The following is a 21,168-nucleotide window of genomic DNA, read 5'->3' as shown; positions in this document are numbered from 1 at the left end:
TCTCTCTTGTATATAAAAGTGTCAACTGACCTGATTCTGCCTCTGCTGAGCCTGGTTCTTTGTGTGCCGATAGTCCTTAGCTTTCAGGCAAACGCTATTCTCGCCTGACATTTGGGACACAGCCCTGCACCAAAGCAGATGGAGTTGGTCCGATTTGGATGAAAGGCTCCAGATCCCCACACCTGAAGTGAACAGCTCACACCAATGGCAGCAGTGTTTAACACAATCTGTTACACTCTTCAAAAACAAGATAAGGCAGTTGAGGTCTCACCGCAATATTTTATTTGGGAATTTACATATACACAGGATAAAGTAGACCACAGAAGTCTGACTTCTTGCTCACGCTGATGAGTTTAAGCAGTTGTGTTCTACTGAAGATGAGAAAAGAAATCTGACCCACCCACTTCTTATGCCTAGATTAAAATGTCAAAAGCTAGCCAGAAACGGGTACCAGGATTACACAGGAACAAAAAAATATGAAAAAAGTATAAATTAGGATGTCATAGTCATTTTAAAAGTGTAAGAAAACTTGCAGTGGGCTCTCAGCCCTTGATAAGTTAACTCTCAGTTAGATTGTTAAAAGTTAAATACATCAATACCACACATTAGACAGAAAAGCCACTCTGAAGTGCAAGTTTCACATTCCAAACAGCTTGCCCCCACACTGTGCGAGAATCCTGCTTGCTCACGGGGGGAGGGAGAGGGGTCTTCAAAATGACTTTGGTTCCAATGAGGGTTGGCGAGCCAAGCACAGCGAGGCCTCAGCTCCAGAGAACTCCACTCAAGGGAAGAGGTAGCAAGGCTTGCTTGCCCCTGGGCTCGGGTTAAAATCCAGTTCCACAGCACCAAACAATGTTTCCACCCCTCCGCTAACTAAAACCCCTACTAATACTAGAGTTTAAGTGATTCTTAAAAGGCCTGACATGACAGGCAGTATTAAGCACAGATTTCCCAAGTTCCTCAGTCACACCTCTGCTAAGATACCCAGCAGGACATTAAGTGCTACCCAGAAGCATTAGTGGAGGTTTGTGCAAGGAGGGGGTCCACCCCAGAAGTGTGCATTGACTGTGCTAAATACAGGGGAGCTCATGTTCTGATCACTGAGGTTTCACCATGTCTGACAGTGAAAAAAGGCAGAGATGGGTCTCAGTTATGGAAAGAGGTTCAGGCTGGGCAGCCAGCCAGAAAGAAAAACCCTGAATGTCTCATGGAGCAGTTTTGAAGAACAGAACAGAAGGCAAAAATGGTCACAACGCAAGGGATCATTTCCACATCGGAGTGCTGAGGGACTGATTGCTTCCCTGGGCACCTCCTCCACCCATTGACTGTCCATATCCCATCATGCCATTAGCTCCATAGAAGTTCATCCCAGCCATCTGCTGGGTCATCTGCAAAGGGGAGAGGAGAGAAGTCAAGGCTACATCAAAGAGACTGCCAGCCCACAGCAGTCAAAGGTAAAACTCCGGCTCCCCAACATATTACAGGCTTAAGCAAGTTCTTCTAAAGAGTTACGGTGAACAGAAGTGACTGGCTTCTCGGGTGTATGCCCATCTAGCAAGCTGAGGAAGTTTTCATTTTAGCTGATGTTGCACTCATTTTTGTTTTCCACCAAGCACCGAGACCTCTGAACAAGTTACTCCTTTGTGATCCCTCAGTTTGCCTGCAGTGTCAGCAGACCTCACCCGACCCCAGGAGCCAGGCTATAAAAGCACTGAAGTCTTCCAGTCACAGGCTAGGTTTAATTGCATGTGCCTCCCCTGCCCTCCACCCACCTTTGGGTCAGCAGAAGATCACACCTCACCTGAGCGATGTTCCACTGAAGCTGCTGTGCTGGCTGCACACCATAGACAGGCTGGGGAACCGCTGCCATGCCAGCTACGTAGCCAGCCTGCTGTGCAGCCATCATCCCGTTGGGGACACCAATGACAGCTGCCTGCACGTTACCCACATATCCAGCTGGTATGGCCATGGGAGTCACCACCCCTGCAGCTCCAGGCTGGGCCATCATTCCCACTGATGGTGCCATCATGCCTCCCATCATGCTGCTGGAGGGGGCTACTCCTGGAAAGCTGGTATATGCTGCCGCAGGATAAGCCATCTGAGCTGGGGCCATGAACATTGCTCCTAGGAAAAGGCAGAGAAGCAGTGAAGGGAAGAACTGCTGCATTCATTGTCAGGGGCTGAAATGCTGACCCTCAAATCGGACACTACCACACCATTCACTGGGCCATCACATCCAGACTAAGCTGCTCGTTATGCTACTCACCAGTGCTTAAGAAGGACCACCTACATTTCCACATCTTTGCTTGTCAGCTATCAGGACACCCCACCCACTCTGAATTAGTGTACTGCCATTCAACAGCTCTATTCTGAGATCTGTTACCTTGTGCAGGCAGCTGAGGTGTTTGAGAGCCGTACAAGGACAGGATAGAGTCTTTAGAGAGCTGCTTCTTCCCCACTTCTTCTCCTTTGCCTCCTGGCTCAGGGAAGAGATTCAGGTTTTCGGGAACAGAACCGGCACTTCCAGACGTCGGCATAGAGCCAGTGACCTGAGACAGAGACAGCACAAGTGCAACAGCTGCATTCAGCACTAGGGGAAGACACAGATCATCATCTCAATTCAAGCATCCAATTAGACTTTGTCAGGCACTCATGTTCCCCACTTACCTTCCTGGAGTCAGAGTTTGATCCCACCGATGCGAAAAGATCAAGATCCTTCTCCAAGCTGCTAGGCCTGCCGTTCGTAACGGTGGTTGTCACAGGAGCATCTGGGAGAGACAAAGCTGTGATGGATGTTCACGCAGATGGCCTCAGGCCGAGGGGCAGCCTCCTTGCCCATTTTGCAAGTTTGCACATATGCCACTCAACCCAGCGACCTGACCTGTAACCTACTTTAGCCAACACATATTGCCAGCTCTTTCCTCGACCTTCTGGTGCTGAGAAGGAACTGGCTCAGGACCAAGGAAGTGCGCTGCACCATATCCGTCCTATTAACCTCAGAGTAGCCAGGAGCCACACTGCATCTGGAGACCACTATAGCTGCTCCTGTAATACTATAGGCGCAACCACTGCAGCAGCATAAAGGAAACACATAAGGAAAACCATTTCTGCTACAGTGCTGAGCACTGTGCTTGAGTTGCACTGGAGTAGTTTAAGCAAAACACTCTAGTATTCCTACCAGCTATTTGTTCACCTGACATGGAAAATAAGTACTAAAAGCTCGTCATATTCACAAGATCAAAGGTGGTGGATAGGGTCATTGTAACAAGCGCAATAAGGCTGGAAAGGCTCTTACCAAGTCCTAGCAAGTCCATTACTGGTTCAGTAGATTTAGGAGAACTTTTTCTAGACTGCTGCGTTTCTTCTTTCTTTTGAGGCTAGAGAAAAAGAACACCAGAAGTCTTGTTCAAATTTTGGTTTTACTCCGATACATTAGAGGCTTTAATGAGAGATTAACCCTTAAAATCCTTTTTTCCAGTGGACTTAAGTGCTTCCAAAGTGAATAGAATTTCAGAGCGAGTATTACATGGTTGTTTTATTGTCCCATTATTTCGGAACCCACTGTCAAATTCAAGCATGCTCTAAACTAGGAAAAAAAAGTAGCTGCTCAAGCTGGAAAGCTAAGCAGGGAGTAGCTGGATTCCAATCTGCTCTCCATTGCAAGGCAGAACACATCTGCTTAGTATCTGGTTGAGCAGAGAAAAACAAGCTACTACCATCACTGTGACTCAATGCATCCACTGCTATGACTGAGGCCAGAAAAAATGCTTCCATATCAAGCTGGATTACCTCTGTTCTGCTTGAGAGAAGTCTTTACAATTGATCCATGACCATGTCTTTTGGTCTTACCATTTTCACCTTCTCAAAGATGATAGGTTCCAGTTTTCTTTCTGATACTGTCTCATTACTCCTTTTCCATTTGTCATCCTTTTCTTTCTGTAAGGAAAAAACCCACTGACATGAGAATCAAAACTCATGTCATCATATGAAGAGAAAGTTCATACAGAGCTTTACACGATGCCATTACTGATCTAAAAAACCTCGAAGATACAGCTAAAGACCTATATTTGAATCTAGTCCTGCTTTGAGCAAGGAGTTGGACAAGATGGCCTTCAAAGGTCCCCTCCAATTTAAATTCCTTCTACAGAATGACTGAAGGCAATCAGCCTTGGGAAAGAGATTAGTCACTAATACAGGAAACTATGAAAATAGACAGTTTAAACAAGTCACTGCTTACTCATAAGACAGACATACACTTATATCTTAACATGTATTCAAGCTTCCATAGAAGTGATTACAAACTAACCCTGAATGCATTGATGTCAATACTTCGGTCCATGTATTTCTTCTTTTCATATTTATCCCGAATGAAGCTCTCCACAGCTCTGCAAGCAGCTTGTTAAAGACAAATGATTCAAGAATAGAGGACTTACGTATATTATTTGACATGTGGATACAAGGTACAAGCTCTAACTTAAACTAATGACTGTTTAAAAGAGCATTTCCAGCAGTAACTTTCTTAAAATAATTTAGTGTTGGATCCAACTACTTGAGCTACTCAACTTTTGCCCTTGGGTTATTCCAAGCATGATGGTGCTATAAAAGGTACATTAAATCAGGGCTTAAATTCCTAGTATATTCTCTTCAGTGATGTATATTTACTTCAACCATCACTCACATACAAAAACACCTCAGCCACCAGCTTAAGACAAAAATGATGGTAGAGAGGTGCTCCTGTGTTTCTTTAGGTTCACATCACTATACCCCTGTTGCACCTGGCATCTCGAAACCCTCCTGTAAGGCAAAAGTTACAGCTTAATTTTTCAGAAGTGTTAAACCTTTTTATCTGTCTCTACTAAGAATTCGAAATGCTCAGAACTTTTGAAAGTCAACCCTCCTATTTGCCACAGACTCTAAAGTGCATCTCATGCAATAGCTTCAGGTTGTAACATTTGAGTTCCAGTTCTCCACCCTTATAGCTCCGAAGCAATCCTTTTAGCTTTCTTCTGCTTTGTTCTGTAACCAAGCAGCCTGTGGGTGAAGGAACACTCAGAGGGTGCCCAGCTAGGAACTCATTCTCACAGCTGATGCCCAGGCAAATGAAGCTAAACCTCCTATGCAAGGAGTGCAGCTACAAAGCAACAAGATGAAAAGACTCTATGTTTCCCCAGCAGCAAAGGAAGAAAGGATGCTGATCTGTTTGAGGTCGCCTGAAGTTCTCTGGCAGGTAGGCTTCATAAAGACGATTTGCTTTTCCATTTCCCATCTCTTGCATGCACTGCAATTCAAAAGAATTCTTGAACCGTTTGTTTCACAGACATTAAAGCTCTCACACATACTAGCATGCTAGGCTACCAAGCAAGAGTCTATGCGTGTTAACTAGAAGGCACATGTAGACTTTTGAAGTCTGTTCTGTACCCGAAAGCTACTCTTCAGGCTTTTGGTGCAAGCCTACTGCCTGCGAATCCCTGATGCAGTTGCTATGATCCCTCTCCCGCCCAATACAATTAGCCAATCCTAAGCACCACAACACAATATTTATTCAAAGACAAGATAAACACGACATTAGCAATCTAAAGTTGAGGTGGGCAGCAGCTCCAACTCCAGTCAAGAGCAGCCTTTGGCAATTTTACAGAAACTTGCAGAGCATTTGTCTACCCTCTGATGTTTGCTGAGCCTGAAATGATGACATTTCCCCTCCCAATCTAACCTAGCTTGATATCTTCTTCCTGCTTTGCTTCCCACATCTTTGCCATATTCAGACTTGGTTTACTTCCAAGTTTATGAAGCTCCACTAACAGAACACCACCGTTCATGTTTCATTTGCATTACCTGTATCTGTTCTTGTGTCCACTGGTCAAGATTGACAGATTTCACTCTGGATATATGAACTCCTAGGTTCCTGTGGATCCCAGCACACCGAATACAGATGAATACACCGATATTCCAGGATGCCCATCGTGGTCCTGCAAAGAGATAGAAGCATTTCACACCATCTAGTCAACCTGTAGTTGCCTTGAGCAACTGAGAAACTGTACCAAGTGAACTGGGACTGAGGTGTTTACATTTTCACCCAGATGAGAAATTGGAATTAGATACCAGCAGGATGTTTAAAGGTTGTCTACCAATCATTATACTTAAAGCTAGTATTTTATTGCCTCCCTCTTCCATTTTGAGAGCTCTATGCAAGACAAACAACTCTAAGAGGAGGAGGGAATAAAATAGGCATTCAAACCACCCAAGACACTACAAACCCTCTGATTTCATCTTGCTTGAAGCGATGTAACAGTCATGTCATGATAAGTCTGTGTTCCTGCTTTAGCAATGGAGAATCTTTCTCTGATAACCTTATTGCAGTGGAGTCAGCTCCAGAATATTCACTACTGCTCTAGGAAGAGCAGCATAATACTCAGCATTTGACAAACAGACTGCCTCATCAATCAGTCTTATGGAGGAAGCTACAGCTGAGTAAGGAGAGCAGCACAGACAAAGCCCAGTACTTTGGCCACCAAAAACGCAGAGCCAGGGGCAGAACCCAGGTTGCAATCCTGGCACAAGACCGATTAACAGTTCACTCCGCAGTTTCTACAGCTCTAATCAGATTCACGGTTTGCATGCGGCTTTCAGACAGGCAGGAGAGCTCCAAGGTGTAGAAGGGAGGTCATGCCAGGGGAAAAAAAAAAAAAAAAAAATCACAAGGGAAAGATTAACAAGCTTAGTTTTACTCACTGCAAACAGATCTCTGAAGGAAACCCAGCAGTGCATTACCAAGGGGACGGCAGAGGTCCACAGGCACTCCCACCACTCGCAGCCCCCCCTCCCAGCCAGGGCAAACAGACCCCGGCCACTGAAACCCTCAGTCCTGCTGAAGGAAGACCAGCTTCAGAAGTAGTCCTCTGCAGTGCAAGACAAGCAGGTTTTAAAACAACTAAATCATCTGGCTAGAGCTGCCAGCCAGCCACACAGTTAACGTGGCCAGCTTCCACCATGGGTTGGATATCACCGTCCACAGGTAACTGGCCAAAGTGAAGCCACATCCTGAATAAGGGACTCGATAGCCTCCAAAAAACTGTGCTAGCCCTTTTTATAGGCATTACTGCAGATGAAGAGTTATTCTGTCTTTTCTTGCCATAGTTAAAATAGCAAGCCTCAAAGCTAATGAGACTAAGGTGGGAGGGGGAAGAGGGGGAAAGTGTAATTTCAAAGCCCTAAAAAAGCAGCACTGTATTTGTCTCTCCTAGATATGCTAGATGGTTGTTAACAGTTTAATTCCTACAGGGAAGTCTAGAGTATCCTGAGGGATTTGGTGCTGCTAATGCAATCAGTGGCTCATGGTGCCTTCCAAGGCAAAGGCATGCAATCTCCAACTTGCCTCCAATACCTATTCCAGCTAACTCATGTTATGATTTTTCAAGTCTTTATTAAGTCTTCTGTTCTGTCCTGCCATTGCTTTCTGCTTTTTCACTAGAAGAGTGGCCCTTGAGAATGGTATTAATTTAATAAAGCTGATGAAAGTCACTTCCCAGCTTAGGAACAGCTCTTGGTGAAGACCTTAACAGAAGCATATTCTTGCCTATACCTCAGTTCCTTTATTATACCTACCAAAATCTAGGACTGAATGCATCAAAGAGGCCCACACTTCTAGCAGCACCTAAGTATGCCACTTACAAAGTAAGGCATGGGAATAAAAGTCTTGTTCAGTGTTATGCCTGTAGCACACCAAGGTGAAGCCAGGAACCCTGATCCTTCATTTGATTTATTTGTGGAGGTCTCTCTCAGATACGCCCTGACGGCTATAACGTGAGACTGCCAGCAGGATTAAGCATGAGATTCAAGGTTAGATATAAACTCTAGATATATTTAGCCTTTCGAGGACTAAAAGGATTAATAGTCAGCTAGATACTACATCAGGGCTGTAGTAATCAGCTCACTGGTTTGTCACATGTCCTAGCTCAAGCCACTGCAACCTCCTACCCTGCGATGCCACATAAGAGAATGACTCAGTGGTACAGTCTGTTATACCCAGCCTGCTTTAGTGTTACTTCGTTTGTGATGCAGGATCTGAAACAGCAAGGGCTGAGTCCAGGAATAACAGCTGACTATTGCTGCAACTTGTAGATCCCAGCTCTGGAAGACCCCAGTACTGAAGCAGCTTCATTATGCCAGTGAATATTTTAAAAAGTAACACATAGCCTTTCAAAATCATCCTTGCAGTTAGCATCTGGTTTGGTGATAAAACACATATTATACAACAAAGGGTAGTTGCCTTCACTGATGCTTATTCCAGCCAGGGTTTAGGCATCCTTGCAGGGCCAGTAAGTGCCATAAGAAAGGCTCCAGATCTACAGACTAAAGGAAATGCCAGAAATCTGGGGATGTGGGGTTGGTTTTGCCCACAGCCAGGAAGAAGGTGGTGATCCCAGAAGTTCAGCAGTCTGCTCTCTGACCTGGTGGTGACTCTAGAGCCACACAAGCAGGATATTTGGACAGTTCTCCGAAACGCTGTCTGAAGTCTGCAGCCAGCTCCACAGTTCTGCAAGGCACATGAATTTGAACTCTAGAACTGAGCACCCCATGCTTTTGCACATAGCTAGTCATTTCTTTACCCTAGTTACACAGCCCTGTATTCTATCAACACTATAATAGAGAAGAAAAAAAAAAGAGGAACAAGATACAGCTACACCCCTCAAGAGTGAAAAGCTACTTTAAGATAAGCAGCTGCACAAGACAACCACTTGCCTCGACAGCAGTGAAAGGTTGACACGGCAAGGTGCAATACAACAGGGAAAGAGTTCCTGCTTGAATAATCAACTGCTGAGCAGACCAGTAGCCTGTTGGCAGCAATGTGAGGCATATTAAATTTGTCCAGCTGAATAAAACTGCAATTAACTTCATGCTCATTAAAATTATCATTTGGTGCCTTGGGCAGTGAGGAACATTTCAGGGTTTCTTTTGTTGAAAGCAAGGGTATCCCAAGCAAGACAGCCTGTCCTAACCAGGCTGCCACCACGGAAGCAGTGGGCCAAAGCCCAGACGTCCTGGTTGGGCTGGGTCAGATGCAACATGCAGAGGCACCAGCCCAACCACACACTCTTACTAGACCTTCAGCTTTGCTCATATCTAATGCCCCCAACCATTAAGCTAACCCAACATTTTTACCATTTCATTTCTTATAAAGCACTTAGTTTTGTGGGCAAAGGGGGAATGGGTTTTGGTGCAAATGTAAACAAGCCTCTCACTTCCCTCTTTTGAGGCCACAATGAAGGAGCCTGCACTAGAAATCACACAAGAAATTGCCCAGTAAAGATCTGGCTGGGGAGAACTTTGTACAGTCATTTCCTCAGTTTCACATGCCATTTTCAAGGTGACTGACTTGCAGAAAGCCCCAGGTGGTATTTACAGATGTGAGTTCGGTCACACATTGCAGCATTTAACTTCCCAAAAACTAAACCAAGCTGAAGACTGTACAGAAGCTACAGTGACTGAGCATTGACAGAAGGGGCAAAACGCCTTAGTAGAAGTTAAGGGCAAAATTTTTCAGAGAAAAATGCTTTTATATCGGTAAGTCACTTTAGAGACCAACACAGCAGCATTTATCAGCATTGCTAGAGCTGCCGTGGAGCACTATCTTCCCTTGCAGGCTTTGTGCACACCCTGACACTGACCACTAATTGCTTGCACGAGGGCACGGCGCACCACAGGGAGCACTTTACCCTCTGGGTTCAGTGAATCATGGAAACTTACATGCAAAAGGTTTTAGGACAAGGCTAACAGAAACATTTAGTTTGTTAAACCACTAGAAAGAAACATGAAAGAAATTGTTCCTCGCATGAATACTCTCACTAATGTTATAAAACTGGTTCCCTCGAGGCTGGCATCCTCACAGCCACCAGATGGCTTTGGAGCTTAAGGCCTCAATGAAAACTCACCTCCCGTATGCAAAACTGGGAATTTGCTGCAATGACAACCAGTATCAGACATGCAAGCCTGATGCTGCAGTCACTTTTGTTTCAGTATTATGGCTAATTTTAACACCCATGGTAAGCAAGTTACTTGGCACTAACCTGAGCTGGGCATAGCTTGTTCTGCTCTGATTAAGCATCTCATGCCCCTGTACATCACCTCAAATGGGCACAAATCCTTTCTGGAGAATGCCAACCATCTGCAGGTGAACATCAGATTAAAGAAAATGACAGTTTTCAGTAAGAGTCAAAACATATTTAAGAGCCCAGCTATACACTCAGTTCTGGCACAATATTAAGGTTAGATCAGACCACCTTGGGATATATTCCTAGCCTGGCAGCGGTTGCAGGAAGATCACAAGCTTAAAAGCATCTATTGCGCAGCCAGTTTTCATTTTAGAAAGCTGCACTGAGTGCTTGATTGTATTCCTAAGTGAGGATGCACCACCATCCTGCAGAGACTAAAAAGCTACATGTGAGAAACTCAGCTGCCCAGTCAGTGCTTCCATGAGACAGTTTCACAGCCTGTTTTATATCCCAGCCTGTCAAAATAAATACCACATACCAAGCTGGTCATACCAGCTTAAGTTAGCATCTAAGCTGGACTCATTAATGCCTACAAAGACTGCCTGAGTGATCTGCCCTTACTGAAAAGGCTCCCAATTCCCTTTAAAACCCCAGCGCAGCGTGGCTAGTCCACTTCACATCATGTCTTAGTCACACTTGCTGAAAGTTCACACCCTTGAGTGTTTTTAATCAAGGAATCCCTGAGGGATTCACTCCTCATCCTTTATTCAGGCCTTAGATTTTGGCTCAAGCTACTCATGCAAGTTTCTTCAGTAATAACCCTCCAGAAGGCATTTAAAAATAAAACAGAAGTTGGCTGCAAAGCCACTGCTCTTTTGAGAAGGAGGGTCAGGAAAAAAATAGATGCTTTCATAGGCAGGAAGGAGAGCACATCGCTATTCAAAGCCTAATGAAATATTCTTAGTGCAAACAATCATTTGACTCGCAGGCTCCCTGCCTGCAAGCACTCCAGCAAAAGCCCAGCTGTAACAGGGACATGTGCCTGCTCAGCCCATTGATCCCAGCTAACACTGCTACATGTGTTGGACTACAGCATCGTACAACCATCCCCTCTCAGCACGCACAGGGGAAGTGGATGTGGGAAATTCTCCTCGGAGCCGGATAATCCCTGCGAGATGACATTCACATCCTCTTGTACAAGCCTTCACCAGTACTTGGAAATTTCTCATCAAGTCAAAGTTGAAAAGCCCTACTTTTTGCTGAGCCAAATGAGGAAATAGCCAAGTATCCAAGAGTTTCCTTTGACTTGTGGTTTCCTTATTCTGGAAAGAGATTGCTTAATGACTTACTGAAATTCATTCCGCTCATAGAAGAGCTATGACAAAGGCTGTCTTACAAAACAACTTCCTCTGTTCTTTACTGTAGATGTCTGTTCTAGAGTAGAATGTTCAGATTAGTTTGGGGAAACAAGGTAAACTCTGCTAGTGAGTAAAAAGCACAGTTAACTCAACTTCAAGATCTCTAAATTACACTATTTAGTTATTAGTACGGGCTAGTTAGTTACTGGCCTGAGCATGCATCCTAATGCAGGTTCGTGGACCTATCTCAGATTTGTGAAGCACTAATACCTGCTGTACCCCCAGATTTAGTACCAGACTAAGCTATTTGTGTAGTTTTCAGGAAGCCATTGGAACCCAGTGAAAGAGGGATGCTAAAGCCAAAAAGCTCTGTAGCAAGGGAGTTTGATAAGGATAAACGCCTTGTTAAGTAGTTTAGTGGCTCACAATTTCAACTTTATGCCATCCTTTGAAAGATGAAAGGGCTGTTTTCAGGGTTTTTCTTTGGCTTAGTTTTGTGGTTGTTTTGTTTTTTTTTTTTCCGGTAAAAGATTGCTGCGGTAATTATAGGCTTTAACCACTCTTTGCAAGAAAGAGGAAGAGCCAGAGGCATCTATGGGGGTTAAGAACGTTGCTTCGGACAATAGCTTGGAGCTTTGCCTTAAAAATCTTCTTGGCTGTATGGGCAGCAACCAGTTTACTGTCTCCTTCCAAACCATAGTGTTTGCTGCAGGTAAGGTACCTCACTGGCCAAGTCAGACCAAGCTGACTGGTGCTGGCTCCGCTTCCTCTCAGGAACAGGCTTTGTATCTTCCATAGTTTACCAGAAACACGTAACATTTGGGTGCCTGGTGGCCCTGAAGGCAGCTACACAGCAGCATTTGATCCAACTTTGAGTAATGGTAAGGTTGCAGAAGCAGCCTTCAATGCACTTCTTATCATTGTTACCATCTTGTTCTTTGAAGAAGTGCTGTGATGATACAAACACAGATGGAGCAAGGTGGAGGAAATTAAAAGAGATGCTGTGAACAGCAGGGTGGGTCCTTCCTGCTGTTTAAGAAAGTGATGTTTATTACTTCAGTAAATAAACTGTGAAAGTGACAATTTCAAGCAGATGCTATAATAAGAATCCATGCAAGAGGACTGGTTAACATTACCAATACTGGTGGCAACACAGCCTAAAGATATAAAAATCAGTCAAGTTCTATGATCCACATATTTCCTGCGGTAACTAGGTTTTGACCAAAACTACACACTCGTCAGTCTTAGAAGCTGCTACGGTAGAAGTAGCTGATTTCAAGAAGGCCCGAATTTCCATGAAATGCAAAAAATTTAGGTGGTAGGTAAATACCATCCCTGTGCCCAAATACACATGTAAACAGAGCAGCAGGATGGAAACTACCACTACTATTTTACACCATCAAAATTCAACTTAGAATTTCTCCACCATCAAACCCTTACAAGAAGTCTTTAATTCTTCACTGCATGTTAAAAATATTTAGACCCTATCTTCAATCTGATTTGAGTCGTAGAGATATGCAGAAGTCACTGGGTCCTTAAAATAGCTCCTAACAGAGGAAGGAGTCTGAGCTCCTGGGCCACTTTTTGCTTGAGAATCTCTTCAATATCTAAAGCTAGACAAACTATTTTTCACTATCACAGTTACCAAAAAGGACCTGACATACCTAAGGGCATAACCTGGCCAGTAAGGAATGGCATGTTTTGCCAAAAATAGAGGTAAGCAGTTTAACAAGGCACCGAAGGTCCGATTGTAGCACAGGTAAATCCAGCTTCGCAGTCAGAGGAGGCTTTGCTCTAAGACAGTTTCTCTTAAAAGCTCAAACTTTGTCCTAGATTTCCTGGGACACATGAAGCAATCACTGCTCTGGATCAACCTGAAGGAGACCAAAGCTATTCTTTATTCTCTAGTTGGTTTTGATAACCTACTTGCATTTTGAAAGACGAACTACCTTAAAACTGCAGAGGCATTTTCTGAAGAGGCTGGCACACAAGATCCCGAGTGTGTCTGATACCTTATGTAATTCCTCTGGCAGTTACTATAGGAACAAACTTTTACTAAAGTTGCAGCTATGCTCTGAGAATCACATGGCATTTCTGGGCCCTTAATTTATACCCTCTGCTACACAGCCAGTCACCGCACAGGCTCTCCATTTCACAGGTGGGTCAATATAGCTGGTACAGAAGAACAACGCTATTAAAGCTGACATGGTTTGCTGAGATGCGCTCTGCTTGGAGGATTATCTTTGTTATCTATTTCTGGCAGATGTAGAGACATGCATCCATGTATGTGACTCAGAGCTCTGCGTATCTTTTCTTAAAGGGTATCTTCCTACAACTCTTAAGCACAAACCAATTCCAGAGGAAGTCCCCACTGGAAAGGCTGAAGCTTTTTTCCTCACTTGGTGGCTTGAAGGGGAAGTCACAACTTACTTCAAGCAGGTGTACGTAGGGTTAGGCTCACAGCTAGACAGAGCTGTGCTCCCGCCCAGCCAGAGAGTCTTACACCACGGCAGCACTGCTCAGACTTCTCAGGTGAAGATCACTAAGGGGTAAAGCCATTCTCAAAGACAAAGTTAATTTCTGAACTCTTACACTCACTTGAAATTAATACTGCTTTAGGCACAGAACTATTCCTTTCAGACTGATTTTAGAAGGGTAGAACAGTTTAAAAGCAGAAAAGAAAATGTAGCACTCATTAAGAGAACTGCAGAACATTGTGACTGCAGCTAAGAATTAAAATGAGTATACAAGCACATATGCACCCCCTCTGGCAAGCTTCCATTACATAAGACTGAGCTTTCTTTTAATACCAGATTTTCTAAGGCAAGCTGAGAAGCTTTAGTCCTACCGCTTTGGTTTTTTGAAGTCCACTGCAGGCAAACAGTATATGCATCACTACCCACTGCTCAGTTTTCCCATAATGATAATTTCTTCATCACATGCAGTTGTTCTAGGCAGCTATTTAAAAAGTTACTCTTCATATTGCTCTTGCTGAAAAGGAAATTCCGCTGCGATTCAATAGTCTGCTGATGGAGGAGTTGAGTCACAACAGATTTTGTTGAATATTAGCAACATGTTTTATATTAATACTAGTTTGGCTGGACTGAACCAACAGTAATAAGCTAACTCCCCCGTTCCACTGGAAGTCATCCTTCCTTAACTACACCTACTCTAGCCCCAAGCTTTTTGTCCTGCTCTTTCTGCTTCCCATCCAATATTTAACCACCTCTTAACAGGTATTTTCAAAGTTCTACCCCTCTTTCAGAAAAGACTGCTCGAAGAATTAGATCTGGGTTCGTGATGTGTTCGGCAACAAATAGTTTCCCATCTAACCATTAGAGTTAGAAGAAGGGGTTGATTTCAGCATGGAACCCACAGTTCTCACAAGACACAAGGGATGAAGGGAAGAGTCAGACAAATCAGGAGGAGCACAGGGCAACCTTAACTGATGGACAGATAGAGCAGTCCTCGCTGGTGCTCCCTGGGGAGGAACCTGCCGTTCCGACGTCAACGAAACTGGATCCAAGGAGCCTGTTGGATAGATAGGACTGGAAGAGCAGAGGGGAAGAGTTTGGGAGAAGGAGAGAATCAAATAGAATTAGCTGTACGTTACACAAGTTCAGCACAGAGCTTTAGAGTCAGAAACGCAGAGAAGAATCCAGTTAATGTAAACGTTACTCAACAAGACGTTTTCCTTTTACTGGAAGACCTCTGAACACTTAGGTCAAGTCCAACTTGCACAGATTACACCACATCCCTCCATCTACATTGCAGTTTCAGCCTCCAGACTCATTTTGAAGTTCAGCAGCATACCTTCTGACAGATACTCAATACAGTCAGACTGCTTGACACTCACGTTATCTTACACACACGAAACCACAACAGCAACACAACTGCACTCAGAAGGCCCTTTGCCACAAGAAATGCACCGGTAGAAGAGATCCCACTCTCACTCATCTACAGTTTCTCTTTTAAGGCGTTTTGTTCAAGCGATTCATATAGCAAAGGCCTTCAAAAGGAGGATTTTGATAATTCATCACTCCAGCTTAGTGAAGACAGCCACTCAACCACCTTAGCCATGTTGAGCATTACCAAGGGGAGAGCTGCATCACTGCAGGTGGTGCAGTGCTGCTAGGACTCCATGCTGGATCATTGCTTTTGATCATTAATATTAGTATCACGATAGCATTCAGATCTGCATGTGAAAACCACTGAGATGCGTAACCTTTGATAGCGCTTGCAAGGGGAAATCCGCTGTTCTGTTTGTACCTAACGTGGCTAGATTATGTCCTGAAAGGCTGCCACTGAGCAACCAAGTCCTGTTTTGATCAAGTATTTAAGTCCCCTCTCACACACATACAAATTTTCTCTCCTAAGCTCCGCTGCCAGAAAGCAGTCTAGCCACGCTCTGCTTTGGCACAGGTTGTACTACTTACTACCTGTCCACCCGCTTGTGATCAGATCACACAGTTACTTTGCATAGAAAGTTTACAATACAAAGAGGAAGCAGCAGGTGAGATATCTCGCCCAACTTCCTCCAAAACAAGAGCCTCTAACCACTGCAGTGTTTATTGTTGCAGAAGCAAAAATCACCCCGAGCTTACTTTCCCAGTTCCCTTGTCCTTTTTTCCCCTCCAACAGCTTAGACCCGGGACATTAATAGCTGTCTAGGGAAGCCAACAGGCTCACGCTTCTGCAGTTCTCCTTTCAGGCTCATCTGCGTAGCTCTTACAGAAAAGTTATGCAGAGAAAACACGTGCAGCCATCACTGCCTCCAACAGCTCGTCAGAAGAAATGCCTTGGGAAGAGTCATGTGCCCCACGGAAGTTACTTGAATCCCAGACATAGGAGGGAAGGAGAATATATTGGAGAAACTGGTTCTCCCCCCTTTTCACGCTTAAAGATACAAGTTGGACTAGGAATCACTTGTACGCACTGCCTGATAGAAAGCAAGTGATAACGAGAACACAGAAGATGACCTCTCTAAGCAATCATTTTGATGAGGGCAGAGGAGGTGGAAGATACCCAGCTGTTTAGCAGCACGGCATAGCAAACAAGAGCATGCTTGCTATACTGGTCCCAGAGTGCAGGGCCCAACCAGTAGTCAACATCAGAGCTGATGTGCCTGAAAACTAGACTTTTACCCTAACACTGAGAATTTCTGTAGAGCGTGAAATCAAGTGGGTACATACTAGCACTGCAGCTCACGCTGGCATGTACTGTAATCTCATTTAGTTCTGTATATAGAAGTGAAAAAAAAATACAGTAATGAAACCCAGCAAGTAGCTAGGTCATTGGGAACAGGCATAATGGAAGTGTGGGTGGCATCTGAACAGTCTCTACCTATGTGTCATGCTAGCTTTGAAACGCTCAGATCAAGCGGCAAACCACTACAAAATTCAGTAACTCCAGCATAAAAACAGATGGTCAAAAGCCAGTGTTTTATTGTAAAAAGTGTCTTCATAGGTGTTGTATGAGCTGCCAGCTTCTTGCTCTGCCTTCAACTTTGTTGAAACTCATGCAAAAATCCTTATGATGTTGAACGTGAGCTGACAAAGAAGGAAGAAACACCACCTGCCATCACCAACTAACCCCCCAGCATCATTTACTAACACCAACCAGATTTCAGCCGTGACCTTGGCAAACTACTATTCACAGAACTGTACAGAAGTACACTCTTCACGTGCCACCACTAGCGTAGCCAGACTTGCAGTCGGCTAAAAACACAGCAACAATCAGCTGTACAGAAAAGCAGCTACTCTTCCAGGTAGCGCTGGAAATGTTGAGGGAAGCCATCTGGAGCTAGCAAATACCACGTGGCCTCTCATTAGCACAGACTTGCAGAGAGTTTTAGTTATTAAGCCATATATCAAATAAAACGTGCTCTTCACTCTGCACAAGTACACCTGGGGCTCATTTCCATACACAAAGCAGAACGTCGCAGTTACTTTCGGTAGCAGTAAGAACATCAGCCCTTTCTTGCCATCGCTGCAAACCAGCTCCAGTGCCTTGCTGGGAGAACACGACACCAAGCCACATAACCAAAATGCAGCCCAATATGATGCTTTGACTGGCACCAACTACCAGTCAGATACCTGGCTGAAGAGCTTAGTGCATATAAACACCCTGTGGCCACAAACACCGTATGTTGCCCTCAAGAATGAGATTTCACACCTCCATGAATTTCATTAGTACAGTGGATAATTATTTTGTCAGATAACCCAGTACAGCAGAAGCCTACTCCTTGTGACTGATGCAGCCTATCTTCCCAGACTTCCCAGCAGCTTCCAGCTTTAGTGGCAATGCTGAACTGTACACTGACTTTTATGCATAATTAACTGGACTACTGCATTTCCAGAATGTACTATCAACAGGAGACGCTATATAATCACATCAAAACAAGTAACCTGGAACTGTTATGAGAATTTGTTTCCATATTGTGTATATTACTGTCTCATGCCTCAAAAGACAAGATAAGACGGCTATTTTTGCCCTTAGCACTGGCATTAGGAGCCAAGAGATAAGGGATTTGCAAGCGAAAGGAACATTCTGCTCTCTGCCAACAACACCACGTTCAACCTACATGGTCAACTGAAGCCAGTGTGAGCAAAGTCTCAAAACATACTATCTCCAAGATAAGACAGGTTGTTATGATGAGGTTATTGTGTTTTGGGTTTTTTTGGAGCAGGGCTGAAAACAAACCTTAACTTTCAATGTTGTTCAGTGGTGCTCTCCGCAGTTTTTAGAGGTCATACTGAGGTGACTAAGTCTCCCACTTACAGGTGGACATAGAAAGACAGCCCCTGTTCTGAGTTCATCTATTGCAGCTACTGGCAAACAAGCCTCAAGTTCAGATCTCCAAATCATTATAATAGCTCATTAAAATAGGATTTTAGGTAGGCATGGGCATAACCTTCACCCTTTTGCTACAGGAAAGTAAAGCATTTCACAGTAGCAAGCTACAGGAAGGCATCTGCATCACCATGGAACAAGTAACAGTTGTGCAATTTATTTGTTTTCTCTTCTAGAATTCAGACATTCACATCTGACTTCCTCTCTACACCACTCCACTCCTTTCTAGGAAAAGTAAGGATCACAACAAGCCTTGAAATCAATATTAAGTGGAAAAGGAAGCACGGGACAAAACATGAAATTCCTTCAGTGGTACTTGGTTCTAGGGCTAGGTTACAATTCCTTCCTTTGCCTTACACACTGCACCGTCAAATACTGCTCCTGATTCTCTAGAGATGATCTGCTGCTCACGCTACAGCTCTGATTTACAGGATATTACTCCTCAGCTGGAATGCCCTCCAAAATTACGCAACACCAGCTCTCCAGGTTCCTCTTAATACAAGAGAGACTTCTCCAGAAGAGCAGTCCCCACACGCCATTAAGCGTTTCCACACTGACATTTGAGATAAAGCCCCAGCGCAGTCAGAGAGCCGATGAGTTTCCATAAGCAGATCCTGGGCAATTTTCTACTCGACTTACTTGCCGCCGAACGAGCAAGAGCTGCAGAAGCACGCTTACGGAGGCACCAGGAGCGGTTTTTCTGACAGGAGCACTGCCAGCACAGCACGGCTGCCGTAACTAACAGTGAATGAAACTCTGTGGAAGCCAAATCTGGAGGGGTTTTTTTTGTTTGGTTTTTTTTTTTTCTTTTTCCAAATACCAAGCACCTGCTCAATCAAAGGGGAAACCACCTCCTGTGCTACGAACCCCCAAACCGCCGAAGCCCCCGCTGCAGCAGCCCTCTGCTCTCCTTGCCAGCTCACGGGGGAGGCTGGGGAGCAAAGCCGTCACCCCCCAAAGGCCCAACCGGGCCTGTCCTCCCGGGGGAGCCGGCCCTCCTCCCGCCGCTGCAGCGACCCCCGGGGAGCTGCGGGGGGGACGGAACGGGACACCGGAGGGCCCCGAGAGCCCACCGCCCCGGCGGCCAGCGGCGGGAGGGGGTATGTGTGTGGGTGTGTCAGCGCTCCGCCACACGCCGGTACCGAGAGGGGACACACAACCGAGCCGGTCCGGGCCCACCAGGCCCCGCCGCCCCCCCTCCCCCCCCTTCCCTCAGCCAGCGCGGCTCGCCGGGAGGCCGCCGGTACCTTTGGCCTGGCAGTCGGCGCAGTACTTGTTCTCCTCCTCCACCAGCAGGCTGGCCAGCACCGCCTGGTACCGGTCCACGTCGCGAACCGACTTGCCCGTCATGGCGCGGCCGGCGCTGCCCGCCCGCGGGTCACGGCGCCGCCGCCGCCTCGGGCACTACGACGCTTCCTGCTTCCGGCCGGCGGCTGGGGGGGCGGAGCAACGAAAGAGGGGAGGAGCCAATAGGGCGCAGCGCCCGCGCTTTAACGCCTTCCCGTCCCTCTCTCCCTCCCCTCCCCACCCCGCCCCAGGCCCCTCCTCCTCGCCGTTGATTCGTCAACCGCGCGGCAGGGCCGGCGGGAGCCAATCGGAGGAGGAGGGGCGGTGGCGGGGGAGAGGCATGAATGGGCAGGGTCACGTGACGGGCGGAGCTGGGGGCGTGGGGCTGCGGCGGCGGGGAGGGGGCGGGGAGGCGGCGGGGAGGGGGCGGGGAGGCGGCGGGGAGGGGGCTGAGGGTGCAAGGAGGGTGTTTGGGGGGCTTCGGGGTGCTGGGTGGGGAGAATCTGGGTGCTGGGGGCTTGGGGGGTGCTGGGTGGGGGTGCAGGGGTGCTGGGTGGGGAGGGTCTGGGGGTTGGGGAGTGCTGGGTGGGGGTGCAGGGGTGCTGGGTGGGGAGGGTCTGGGTGCTGGGGGGGTTGTGGGGTGCTGGGTGGGGGTTTGGTGGGGATGGCTGCGGGCTGGAAGGGGTGCTGTGGGGTGCGGGAGGCTTGGGGAGGGGTCTGGAGGTGCTGGTCGGTGGTTTGGGGGTGCTGGCTGTGGGATGGAGGGGGGGCTGCGGGGTGCGGAGGGGTTGGGGGGGGCTAAGCAGAGGGGTGCTCCCTGGAGGAGGCAGAGGGGGGAGAAGAAGGAGGACGAGGTCCCTGCTCAAGTGCCTCCATCCCTGCCCGGGTCAGGCTCTGCCCCAGATCTCTGCCCCACGGAGGCGGCCGTGGCTCCGGGCTGCCCCACGGCTCTCCTGGGGCCCTGGCCTGCAGCCACCCGTGGGGCTGGGGGCGTGAGGGGCCCAACTCTTCCTAACCCCATCTCTCACGCTGTCTGGGACGCGGCACTGCCCAGGTCACTGCGGGCCCGATCCTCTCACAGCTCCTCTGCGGAGGTGAGGGGGATCCCAAGGGCAGCGGGGCAGACCCTGCAACCCTTACCCCCAGGAACGTGGCGGGGACCACTGGTCAAAGGCAAATGTTCCAGTTGGATCCCACGGTGAAATTAATGGGGGAGAAAAAGACTGAGTCTTTTAAACAAGATGGAGATCATAATCCAAACCCCAGTATTCCCATGCTGAGGTGCTGGGGGGGAGAATGTGAGAAACGGCAATACATGACAAGCTGCACTCAAATGAGCAATGGCATCAAAAGGAGAAAAAAATATGTCACTATGTAGTAATCTGAGAGACACTTGAAATTACATAATTCTTCCAAAAGTGACACTCGTGTCCCAGAAAGGTGCTGGGCTTGCTGGCGGTGCTGGGACGCATCTGCCTCGGGCACAAGCAGAAATATCCCAGCAGCTCCCTGAATGGTGAGAATCCAAATTTAGATGCTCTGAAAACAAGATGCTCTCAGCCTAGAGCCAAAAGGAGTTTTGTCTCAGAACACCAGGTTTTGGTGGAAGCGCTTCCCTGCCGCCACCGAGGTTCGGAGCAGCTTTTGCTGCCCATCGGAGGAACGGGAAGGGCAGGATCCCA

At 46.6% G+C, this 21,168-nt stretch overlaps 1 protein-coding gene across 3 annotated transcripts; it reads right to left on the bottom strand.

Moving 5' to 3' along the window:
• Positions 1–259: 259 nt before the first annotated feature.
• SMAP2 (small ArfGAP2) lies at positions 260–19,631 on the bottom strand. 3 transcript variants are annotated; one of them, XM_049820276.1, is made up of 11 exons: positions 19,447–19,562; positions 14,788–14,895; positions 5,833–5,966; positions 5,193–5,278; positions 4,307–4,385; positions 3,850–3,936; positions 3,296–3,377; positions 2,668–2,768; positions 2,384–2,549; positions 1,802–2,124; positions 260–1,388 (listed from the first exon to the last, which is right to left on the bottom strand). In XM_049820276.1, the coding sequence occupies exons 4-11, from the start codon at positions 5,273–5,275 to the stop codon at positions 1,263–1,265; spliced, it is 1,047 nt and encodes a 348-aa protein (XP_049676233.1). In that variant the 5' UTR covers positions 5,276–5,278; positions 5,833–5,966; positions 14,788–14,895; positions 19,447–19,562; the 3' UTR covers positions 260–1,262. The 3 variants fall into 3 exon arrangements, with proteins under 3 accessions (XP_049676233.1, XP_049676231.1, XP_049676232.1); XM_049820274.1 differs by lacking the exon at positions 14,788–14,895 and having other exon boundaries at positions 19,447–19,630; XM_049820275.1 differs by lacking the exons at positions 4,307–4,385; positions 5,193–5,278; positions 14,788–14,895 and having other exon boundaries at positions 19,447–19,631.
• Between the last annotated feature and the right edge of the window lie 1,537 nt (positions 19,632–21,168).

The sequence above is a fragment of the Accipiter gentilis genome, chromosome 17 (assembly GCF_929443795.1).
Source record: "Accipiter gentilis chromosome 17, bAccGen1.1, whole genome shotgun sequence".
NCBI classification, from domain to species: domain Eukaryota; kingdom Metazoa; phylum Chordata; class Aves; order Accipitriformes; family Accipitridae; genus Astur; species Astur gentilis.
Note: the sequence above shows the minus strand (reverse complement) of the source record. Positions and strands in the feature narration are given on the sequence as shown.